Source organism: Nerophis lumbriciformis, linkage group LG01 (assembly GCF_033978685.3).
Source record: "Nerophis lumbriciformis linkage group LG01, RoL_Nlum_v2.1, whole genome shotgun sequence".
NCBI classification, from domain to species: Eukaryota; Metazoa; Chordata; class Actinopteri; order Syngnathiformes; family Syngnathidae; genus Nerophis; species Nerophis lumbriciformis.
In genome coordinates, this window is record NC_084548.2 from 4,990,001 (window position 1) to 5,002,500 (window position 12,500).

Sequence of the window (12,500 nt, forward strand, 5' to 3'; positions counted from 1 at the left end):
GGAGTGAAAAGCCAGAAACTAAAGAGTCCAATAACTAAACAAAACAAAACATGACATGACTAAAACAAAACATGATTACACAGACATGACAGTGTGTGACAATCATTGGTACTTTAACTTAACTTAATACCAATAATTGACCTCTATTATCAACAATACAGTTGATCAAATGCAACAATACATATACGTAATGATTAGCATTACGATGAGCATTATGTTATCAAATTAAATGATGCGCATTATTACACTACAAATGGAGCAATACAAATACCAATGAAAATATCACGATTGATAATTAATGATAACGATAATTAACTCTTTAAACTGCTGCTGTGATCCAATGTCACCTCCATATTTATACTGTTGACTGTGAATCAGAATGTGTAATAATGTTATGGTACTCACTGTGCCTTGCATATATAGCTTATACTTTGTTTTATGTTTTATTTTAAACTGCTAAACTGTATTTTTTTATTGTATTATTTTAGCTAAGTACCGTGTGACTTGTTGGAAGGGTGGACGAGCAAAGTAGGATTTTCATTGTACGGCAAATTGTCTTGTTTAACTGTGCATATGACAATAAACAATTAGGGATGTCCGATAATGGCTTTTTGCCGATATCCGATATTCCGACATTGTCCAACTCTTAATTACCGATACCAATATCAACCGATACCGCTATATATACAGTCGTGGAATTAACACATTATTATGCCTAATTTGGACAACCAGGTATGGTGAAGATAAGGTACTTTTAAAAAAAAAAGAAAAAGAAAATAAGATAAATAAATTTAAAAAAAATTCTTGAATAAAAAAGAAAGTAAAACAATATAAAAACAGTTACATAGAAACTAGTACAAACCCTGTTTCCCTATGAGTTGGGAAATTGTGTTAGATGTAAATATAAACGGAATACAATGATTTGCAAATCCTTTTCAAGCCATATTCAGTTGAATGCACTACAAAGACAACATATTTGATGTTCAAACTCATAAACTTTATTTAATTTTTGCAAATAATAATTAACTTAGAATTTCATGGCTGCAACACGTGCCAAAGTAGTTGGGAAAGGGCATGTTCACCACTGTGTTACATGGCCTTTCCTTTTAACAACACTCAGTAAACGTCTGGGAACTGAGGAGACACATTTTTGAAGCTTCTCAGGTGGAATTCTTTCCCATTCTTGCTTGATGTACAGCTTAAGTTGTTCAACAGTCCGTTGTGCTATTTTAGGCTTCATAATGCACCACACATTTTCAATGGGAGACAGGTCTGGACTACAGGCAGGCCAGTCTAGTACCCGCACTCTTTTACTATGAAGCCACGTTGATGTAACACGTGGCTTGGCATTGTCTTGCTGAAATAAGCAGGGGCGTCCATGGTAACGTTGCTTGGATGGCAACATATGTTGCTCCAAAACCTGTATGTACCTTTCAGCATTAATGGTGCCTTCACAGATGTGTAAGTTACCCATGTCTTGGGCACTAATACACCCCCATACCATCACACATGCTGGCTTTTCAACTTTGCGCCTATAACAATCCAGATGGTTCTTTTTCTCTTTGGTCCAGAGGACACAACGTCCACAGTTTCCAAAAACAATTTGAAATGTGGACTCGTCAGACCACAGAACACTTTTCCACTTTGTATCAGTCCATCTTAGATGAGCTCAGGCCCAGCGAAGCCGACGGCGTTTCTGGGTGTTGTTGATAAACGGTTTTCCCTTTGCATAGGAGAGTTTTAACTTGCACTTACAGATGTAGCGACCAACTGTAGTTACTGACAGTGGGTTTCTGAAGTGTTCCTGAGCCCATGTGGTGATATCCTTTACACACTGATGTCGCTTGTTGATGCAGGGATGGAAGGTCACGGGCTTAGCTGCTTACATGCAGTGATTTCTCCAGATTCTCTGAACCCTTTGATGATATTACGGACCGTAGATGGTGAAATCCCTAAATTCCTTGCAATAGCTGGTTGAGAAAGGTTTTTCTTAAACTGTTCAACAATTTGCTCACGCATTTGTTGACAAAGTGGTGACCCTCGCCCCATCCTTGTTTGTGAATGACTGAGCATTTCATGGAATCTACTTTTATACCCAATCATGGCACCCACCTGTTCCCAATTTGCCTGTTCACCTGTGGGATGTTCCAAATAAGTGTTTGATGAGCATTCCTCAACTTTATCAGTATTTATTGCCACCTTTCCCCACTTCTTTGTCACGTGTTGCTGGCATCAAATTCTAAAGTTAATGATTATTTGCAAAAAAAAAAAGTTTTATCAGTTTGAACATCAAATATGTTTTTTTAATAAAAAAAAAAAAAAATTAAAAAATTTAAAAAGCGATACAGATAATAAAAAAATGATACCGATAATCTCCAATATTACATTTTAAAGCATTTATCGGGTGATAATATCGGCAGGCCGATATTATCGGACATCTCTATAAACAATCTTGAATCTCTATGATCAACTTGAAATACAAAAGAAAGCAGATAAACGGAGGGGAAGAAGGATAAGCGAACTTGATTAACCTTGTAGATTGTTATAGTAACAAGAGGTTACGCTTTGTCAGTGTGCCATGTGTTACCCAGGTTCCCCTCGGGCAACGACGTTAATATATGTTTGATGAAATGTGATTATATGTATGCATATGTGCTTGCATACACTATATTGCCAAAAGTATTTGGCCACACATCCAAATGATGAGAATCAGGTGTCCTAATCACTTGGTCTGGTGTATAAAATCCAGCACTTATGCATGGAGACTGTTTGTACAAACATGTGTGAAAGAATGGGCCGCTCTCAGTGATTTCCAGCGTGGAACTGTCATAGGATGCCACCTGTGCAACAAATCCAGTTGCGAAATTTCCTCGCTCCTAAATATTCCAAAGTCACCTTTATTATACGAAAAGTGAAGAGTTTGGGAACAACAGCAACTCAGCCACCAAGTGGTAGGCCACGTAAACTGACAGAGAGGGGTCAGCGGATGCTGAAGCGCATAGTGCAGGGGTCGGCAACCCCGCGGCTCTAGAGCCGAATGCGGCTCTTTAGCGCCGCCCTAGTGGCTCTCTGGAGCTTTTTCAAAAAAATGTATGAAAAATGGAAAAAGATGAGGGGGGAAAAAAAAATCTATTTTTGTTTTAATATGGTTTCTGTAGGAGGACAAACATGACACAAACCTCCCTAATTGTTACAAAGCACACTGTTTATATTAAACATGCTTCACTGATTCGAGTATTTGGCGAGCGCCGTTTTGTCCTACTAATTTTGGCCGTCCTTGAACTCACCTTAGTTTGTTTACATGTATAACTTTCTCCGACGTTTTATGCCACTTCTTTTTCCGTCTCATTTTGTCCACCAAACTTTTAAGGTTGTGCATGAAAGGTGAGTTTTGTTGATGTTATTGACTTGTGTGGAGTGCTAATCAGACATATTTGCTAAGCTAATCGATGCTAACAGGCTATTTAGGCTAGCTATATGTACATATTGCATCATTATGCCTCATTTGTAGCTATATTTGAGGTTCCTTTAAGTCCTCTTAATTCCATGACACACTATCTGTATGTAATATGGCTTTTAATTTTTTGCGGCTTCCAGACAGATTTGTTTTTGTATTTTTGGTCCAATATGGCTCTTTCAACATTTTGGGTTGCCGACCCCTGGCATAGTGCAAAGACTTTCTGCACTGCCAGTTGCGACAGAGCTCCAAACTTCATGTGACCTTCCAATTAGCCCACGTACAGTACGCAGAGAGCTTCATGGAATGGGTTTCCATGGCCGAGCAGCAGCATCTAAGCCATACATCACCAAGTCCAATGCAAAGCGTGGGATGCAGTGGTGTAAAGCACGTCGCCACTGGACTCTAGAGCAGTGGAGACCGCCTTCTCTGGACTGATGAATCACGCTTTTCCATCTGGCAATCTGATGGGCGAGTCTGGGTTTGGAGGTTGCCAGGAGAACGCTGCATTTCGGACTGCATTGTGCCGAGTGTGTAATTTGGTGGAGGAGGAATTATGGTGTGGGGTTGGTTTTTCAGGAGTTGGGCTTGGCCCCTTTATCCATCCATCCATCCATCTTCTTCCGCTTATCCGAGGTCGGGTCGCGGGGGCAGCAGCTTAAGCAGGGAAGCCCAGACTTCCCTCTCCCCAGCCACTTCGTCCAGCTCCTCCCAGGGGATCCCGAGGCGTTCCCAGGCCAGCCGGGCGAGATAGTCTTCCCAGCGTGTCCTGGGTCTTCCCCGTGGCCTCCTACCGGTCGGACGTGCCCGAAACACCTTCCTAGGGAGGCGTTCGGGTGGCATCCTGACCAGATGCCCGAACCACCTCATCTGGCTCCTCTCCATGTGGAGGAGCAGCGGCTTTACTTTGAGCTCCCCCCGAATGACAGAGCTTCTCACCCTATCTCTAAGGGAGAGCCCCGCCACCCGGCGGAGGAAACTCATTTCGGCCGCTTGTACCCGTGATCTTGTCCTTTCGGTCATGACCCAAAGCTCATGACCATAGGTGAGGATGGGAACGTAGATCGACCGGTAAATCGAGAGCTTTGCCTTCCGGCTCAGCTCCTTCTTCACCACAACGGATCGATACAGCGTCCGCATTACTGAAGACGCCGCACCGATCCGCCTGTCGATCTCACGATTCACTCTTCCCCCACTCGTGAACAAGACTCCGAGGTACTTGAACTCCTCCACTTGGGGCAAGATCTCCTCCCCAACCCGGAGATGGCACTCCACCCTTTTCCGGGAGAGAACCATGGACTCGGACTTGGAGGTGCTGATTCCCATCCCAGTCGCTTCACACTCTGCTGCGAACCGATCCAGTGAGAGCTGAAGATCTTGGCCGGAGGAAGCCATCAGGACCACATCATCTGCAAATAGCAGAGACCTAATCCTGCAGCCACCAAACCGGATCCCCTCAACGCCTTGACTGCGCCTAGAAATTCTGTCCATAAAAGTTATGAACAGAATGGGTGACAAAGGGCAGCCTTGGCGGAGTCCAACCCTCACTGGAAACGTGTCCGACTTACTGCCGGCAATGCGGACCAAGCTCTGACACTGATTATACAGGGAGCGAACTGCCACAATAAGACAGTCCGTTACCCCATACTCTCTGAGCACTCCCCACAGGACTTCCCGGGGTACACTGTCAAATGCCTTCTCCAAGTCCACAAAGCACATGTAGACTGGTTGGGCAAATTCCCATGCACCCTCAAGGACCCTACCGAGAGTATAGAGCTGGTCCACAGTTCCACGACCAGGACGAAAACCACACTGTTCCTCCTGAATCCGAGGTTCGACTATCCGGCGTAGCCTCCTCTCCAGTACACCTGAATAGACCTTACCGGGAAGGCTGAGGAGTGTGATCCCACGATAGTTGGAACACACCCTCCGGTTCCCCTTCTTAAAGAGAGGAACCACCACCCCGGTCTGCCAATCCAGAGGTACCGCCCCCGATGTCCACGCGATGTTGCAGAGTCTTGTCAACCAAGACAGCCCCACAACATCCAGAGCCTTAAGGAACTCCGGGCGGATGTCATCCACCCCCGGGGCCTTGCCACCGAGGAGCTTTTTAACTACCTCTGCAACCTCAGCCCCAGAAATAGGAGAGCCCACCAAAGATTCCCCAGGCCCTGCTTCCTCATAGGAAGACGTGCTGGTAGGATTGAGGAGGTCTTCGAAGTATTCCCTCCACCGATCCACAACATCCTTTAGTTCCAGTGAAATGAACTTTGAAGGCTCCAGGATACCAAAACATTTTGGACAATACCATGGGATGGCACTTCAAGTTCATATGTGAGTAAAGGCAGGTGGCCAAATATAGAGTATGTGCTGTACATAAGAAGATCTTTTTGATTACATTACACATTGAAAAATGTGACGTGTACAACAGTGGCTTTGAAAAGAGATCAGAGCAGTGGCAGAGTTATTCCCAGCTCAATCTTGAAAAATAGACAAAAACCGAGGGAATGCTTCGGCGGCGAGCCTTGAGACCATCTGGCCTGCGCCCAAGAAGGCCTTCTTTGTTTTGCTTCATGTATCTGAACCGGGCTCCAGAGACCAAAAGAACCGCCGCCTGTGAACTCAGCATCAAGAAAATCTTGAAAGAATTAAACCCTGCCTTTGTCCAAAATCCTAATAGAATCACATCCAATTTCAAAAGACGCACGCAAAATGTACATTTTATTGATGTTCTAACAATGACACGTGTCCTTTCAAGCTGTTTATGAGCACTTAACGTGAGAAAAAGCTATAATGGCCCTTGGTTTTTTGCAGGAAGAGGCAGTCATTTTCTGAACTGAAAAGTGGACAACATTGGCACTTCTTTTATACAGACCCCGTTTCCATATGAGTTGGGAAATTGTGTTAGATGTAAATATAAACGGAATACAACCCATATTCAGCTGAATATGCTACAAAGACAACATATTTGATGTTCAAACTGATAAACTTTTTTTTGTTTTTTGCAAATAATCATTAACTTTAGAATTTGATGCCAGCAACACGTGACAAAGAAGTTGGGAAAGGTGGCAATAAATACTGATAAAGTTGAGGAATGCTCATCAAACACTTATTTGGAACATCCCACAGGTGAACAGGCAAATTGGGAACAGGTGGGTGCCATGATTGGGTATAAAAGTAGATTACATGAAATGCTCAGTCATTCACAAACAAGGATGGGGGCGAGGGTCGCCACTTTGTCAACAAATGCCTGAGCAAATTGTTGAACGGTTTAAGAAAAACCTTTCTCAACCAGCTATTGCAAGGAATTTAGGGATTTCACCGTCTACGCTCCGTAATATCATCAAAGGGTTCAGAGAATCTGGAGAAATCACTGCACGTAAGCAGCTAAGCCCGTGACCTTCGATCCCTCAGGCTGTACTGCATCAAAAAGCGACATCAGTGTGTAAAGGATATCACCACATGGGCTCAGGAACACTTCAGAAACCCACTGTCAGTAACTACAGTTGGTCGCTACATCTGTAAGTGCAAATTAAAACTCTCCTATGCAAGGCGAAAACCGTTTATCAACAACACCCAGAAACGCCGTCGGCTTTGTTGCGCCTGAGCTCATCTAAGATGGACTGATACAAAGTGGAAAAGTGTTCTGTGGTCTGACGAGTCCACATTTCAAATTGTTTTTGGAAACTGTGGATATCGTGTCCTCCGGACTAAAAAGGAAAAGAACCATCCGGATTGTTATAGGCGCAAAGTTGAAAAGCCAGCATGTGTGATGGTATGGGGGTGTATTAGTGCCCAAGACATGGGTAACTTACACATCTGTGAAGGCGCCATTAATGCTGAAAGGTACATACAGGTTTTGGAGCAACATACGTTGCCATCCAAGCAATGTTATCATTGACGCCCCTGCTTATTTCAGCAAGACAATGCCAAGCCACGTGTTACATCAACGTGGCTTCATAGTAAAAAGAGTGCGGGTACTAGACTGGCCTGCCTGTAGTCCAGACCTGTCTCCCACTGAAAATGTGTGGCGCATTATGAAGCCTAAAATAGCACAACGGAGACCCCCGGACTGTTGAACAACTTAAGCTGTACATCAAGCAAGAATGGGAAAGAATTCCACCTGAGAAGCTTCAAAAATGTGTCTCCTCAGTTCCCAAACGTTTACTGAGTGTTGTTAAAAGGAAAGGCCATGTAACACAGTGGTGAACATGCCCTTTCCCAACTACTTTGGCACGTGTTGCCGCCATGAAATTCTAAGTTAATGATTATTTGCAAAAAAAAAAATAAAGTTTATGAGTTTGAACATCAAATATGTTGTCTTTGTAGTGCATTCAATTGAATATGGGTTGAAAAGGATTTGCAAATCATTGTATTCCGTTTATATTTACATCTAACACTATTTCCCAACTCATATGGAAACGGGGTTTATAGCTGTGGGTCATGTATAGGGCAATTACTTACTGGAATCAACTCCCACAATATCTGGTATCAATCACCAGCAGAGTGGGTTTTCAGAATAGACTGAGAGGAGAAGTATTGCGGAAAGAGATTATTCTAGATTGTACCTAATGTCGTGACTGGTTCATTTGTCTTCTTTTGACTTATTTTTTGCTTAAATTCATTCTTGTTTCTGGTTATCGTTTTTATATTGATATGATCTTGATTTTGGATGTACTTAATGCCATTTTTTTTTTATTCACTATGGTACTTTTTTGTCACTTAGAATTTTGTTTGTCTTTGGTACACTAATGTGTATATTGTAGGCTATTGGTTCTTGGTTTTATTTTTGCAGAAAAATATGTAGCTATTTGTATATTGCTCTTTTTTAAATCTTTGGTATGAACATTATTATGAAAACTCCAAGTTATTGTTTTTTGTAGTTGCTATTTTTGTATTGCAAAATGTTATTATTGATCATGTGGTACTACATTGTAATCTGGAGATGTCCGATAATGGCTTTTTTGCCGATATCCGATATTGTCTAACTATTAATTACCGATTCCGATATCAACCGATACCGATATATACAGTCGTGGAATTAACACATTATTATGCCTCATTTTGTTGTGATGCCCCGCTGGATGCATTAAACAATGTAACAAGGTTTTCCAAAATAAATCAACTCAAGTTAGGGAAAAAAGTGCCATATTTATTATTGAAGTCACAAAGTGCATTATTTTTTTTTAACATGCCTCAAAACAACAGCTTGGAATTTGGGAGAGAGCATGAGGAGGTTGAGGTGGGCGGGGTTGGGGGTGGGTAGGGTTTTTGGGGGGTAGGGGTAGCGGGGGGTGTATATTGTAGCGTCCCGGAAGAGTTAGTGCTGCAAGGGGTTCTGGGTATTTGTTCTGTTGTGTTTATGTCGTGTTACGGTGCTGATGTTTGTCATTCTTGCTTGGTGTGGGTTCACAGTGTGGCGCATATTTGTTAACAGTGTTAAACTTGTTTACACGGCCACCCTCAGTGTGACCTTTATGGCTTTTGACCGAGTATGCATGCATTCACTTGTATGTGTGAAAAGTCGTAGATATTACGTGACTGGGCCGGCACGCAAAGGCAGTGCCTTTAAGGTTTATTGGCGCTCTGAACTTCTCCCTACGTCCGTGTCATACATTTTACTTTTTGAAACCGATACCATTTTTTTGTGGTCCCCGTTATTTAGAAACATACTTGCCAACCCTCCCGGATTTTCCGGGAGTCTCCCGAAATTCAGCGCCTCTCCCGAAAACCTCCCGGGACAAATTTTCTCCCGAAAATCTCCCGAAATTCAGGCGGTGCTGGAGGCCACGCCCCCCTCCAGCTCCATGCGGACCTGAGTGACGTGTTGACAGCCTGTTCACACGTCCGCTTTCCCACAATATAAACAGCTAATGATGGAGGGCGAGTTCTTGGTTTCTTATGTGTGTTTATTGTTAGGCAGTTTCATTAACGTCCTCCCAGCGCGGTAACAACACACAACAACAGCAGTCAAGTTTTCGTCTACCGTAAAGCAGTTGGTCTGCCGTAAACAGCAATGTTGTGACACTTTTAAACAGGACAATACTGCCATCTACTGTACATGCATATGTGACCCACCCATAATGTGTCACATTTTTGTGTTGATTTATTTATTTTATTTTGTGGTTTGAATTCGTTTTTGGAGCTGTCATTACACATTTATCAGTATTCACATTGGTCAGTAGGGGGCAGTAGGGCGTTTCTTCCCAATTGAATGCTATCACCTGCAGACCGGAAGTGTCTTGTCATTCTGATGAGCGCGACCAGTCTGTGAACAATTGAAACGTCCTGTGTGCTTTTTCCTCCTGTATAACAGGTTAGTTTTGGTGAATCAACTCACTGAATAATATCCATGTGATCTTTATAAGTTTAAGTACACATTCTGATGGTGGAGCCTAACTCTAAAGTGTTTGTGAGTTGTAGTTTGTATTTGTGAATGAATGCAGTGCACAGCTGCAGTAATCAATACAAAAAAGGCGACGTGAGTGCGCAATGTTTATATAGGAACTTCTGATCCTAATTCAGACTCCCAAATTAGAGCTCCCGTTTTCTTATTGATTTTATAATGTATATTTGTATAATGTGTGTGTTCTGAAATAGTGACAGAGAATAGAAAAAAGGATGGACAATTCAACCCTTAACTCAACAATGAGTAGATGAGTGTTATGTGTGTGTATATGTGTAAATAAATGAACACTGAAATTCAAGTATTTCTTTTATATATAATGTATATATATATATATATATATATATATATATATATATATGTAATAAAATATATATATATATAGCTAGAATTCACTGAAAGTCAAGTATTTCTTATATATATATATATATATATATATATATATATATCTTAACCACGCCCCCCGCCCCACCCCGACCACGCCCCCCACCTCCCGAAATCGGAGGTCTCAAGGTTGGCAAGTATGTTTAGAAAAGTATCGAAATACATTTTGGTACTGGTACCAATATATTGGTATCGGGACAACCCTACAGTGTATATAAGTGGATAAAGTGCAAAATAGCGCTTCTTGGAGATTAGCATTAAAGCTACAGACACACAATACACTGTTGTGGGACGTCACAGATGTATTTGAAGTTGTTGAAACGTTGTATAGTATACAGTAGCATATATGAAACAATTAATACAGAAGCAGGATAGTAAACTTTTAAGCTGTACCTAATGTTGTGTCCTATGGCCTACATCTATACAGAATCCAATTTGACAGTTCACCTGAAAGTTGAAGATCTGAGCAGACAGTCCAAGTCCTCCTCCCCTCACTTTGACCGAGGCCTGGCCGCTCTTCTGTCCACTGCTGCTGGTGGTCTCACACACGATCCTGCACAGCGGACTTGTGTAGACACCAGCTTTTCAACGCAACTTCACGCTGCGGGCGACTTACCTGGAGGAGACTTCGTATCTGCTTTGGATCACACTGCAGGGAACCCCGGCAACCGTGACCGAGTTCTGGATGTCTTCAGCCCTCTGGCCGAGATTAGAGCCTGAAATGGTCACCAGGGTGCCTCCCTCGATAGGGCCCGACACAGGATCCAACTGTAACGTGAGACAAAAAGGTAAGAAATTCTCCAAGTATTTTAAGTTAAAGTAGCAATGATTGTCACACACACACACACACACACACACTAGGTGTGGTGAAATGATTCTCTGCATTTGACCCCTTGTTCACCCCCTGGGAGGTGAGCGGAGCAGTGAGCAGCAGCGGTGGCCACGCCTGGGAATCATTTTTGGTGATTTAACCCCCAATTCCAACCCTTGATGCTGAGTGCCAAGCAGAGAGGTAATGGCTCCCATTTTTATAGTCTTTGGTATGACTCGGCCGGGGTTTGAACTCACGACTAGGGATGTCCGATAATGGCTTTTTGCCGATATCCAATATTCCGATATTGTCCAACTCTTTAATTACCGATACCGATATCAACCGATACTGATATCGTGGAATTAACACATTATTATGCCTAATTTGGACAGCCAGGTATGGTGAAGATAAGGTCCTTTTTAAAAAAAATTATAAAATAAAATAAGATAAAAAAATTAAAAAAAAATTCTTGAATAAAAAAGAAAGTAAAACAATATAAAAACAGTTATATAGAAACTAGTAATTAATGAAAATGAGTAAAATGAACTGTTAAAGGTTAGTACCATTAGTGGACCAGCAGCACGCACAATCATGTGTGCTTACGGACTGTATCCCTTGCAGACTGTATTGATATATATTGATTAGGAAAGTCCGATAATGGGTTTTTGCCGATATCCGATATTGTCCAACTCTTTAATTACCGATACCGATATCAACCGATACCGATATATACAGTCGTGGAATTAACACATTATTATGCCTAATTTGGACAGCCAGGTATGGTGAAGATAAGGTCCTTTTTGAAAAAAGTTAAAAATAAAATAAGATAAAAAAATTAAAAACATTTTCTTGAATAAAAAAGAAAGTAAAACAATATAAAAACAGTTACATAGAAACTAGTAATTAATGAAAATGAGTCAAATTAAGTGTTAAAGGTTAGTACTATTAGTGGACCAGCAGCACGCTCAATCATGTGTGCTTACGGACTGTATCCCTTGCAGACTGTATTGATATATATTGATTAGGAAAGTCCGATAATGGGTTTTTGCCGATATCCGATATTCTGATGTTGTCCAAATCTTTAATTACCGATACCGATATCAACCGATACCGATGTATACAGTCGTGGAATTAACACATTATTATGCCTAATTTGGACAGCCAGGTATGGTGAAGATAAGGTCCTTTTTAAAAAAAATTATAAAATAAAATAAGATAAAAAAATTAAAAACATTTTCTTGAATAAAAAGGAAAGTACCGTATTTTTCGGACTATAAGTCGCAGTTTTTTTTCATAGTTTAGCCGGGCTCCAGTGCAACTTATATATGTTTTTTTCCTTTTTCATTATGCATTTTCGGCAGGTGCGACTTATACTCCGGTGCGACTTATACTCCGAAAAATACGGTAAAACAATATAAAATATTGTTAATAAGCAGGGGCGT

General features: G+C 41.6%; 1 protein-coding gene across 4 annotated transcripts in view; it reads right to left on the bottom strand.

Annotated features, from left to right (window-relative positions):
* Nucleotides 1-12,500, bottom strand: part of plxnb1a (plexin b1a) — a 303,093-nt gene that overhangs the window by 53,679 nt on the left and 236,914 nt on the right. For all 4 annotated transcript variants that reach the window (XM_061973897.2, XM_061973889.2, XM_061973873.2 and 1 more), the window contains 2 exons: nt 10,864-11,015; nt 10,695-10,800 (listed from right to left, as the gene is read on the bottom strand). In XM_061973897.2, coding sequence (XP_061829881.2) covers nt 10,695-10,800; nt 10,864-11,015 — 258 coding nt within the window. The remainder of the gene's footprint in view (nt 1-10,694; nt 10,801-10,863; nt 11,016-12,500) is intronic.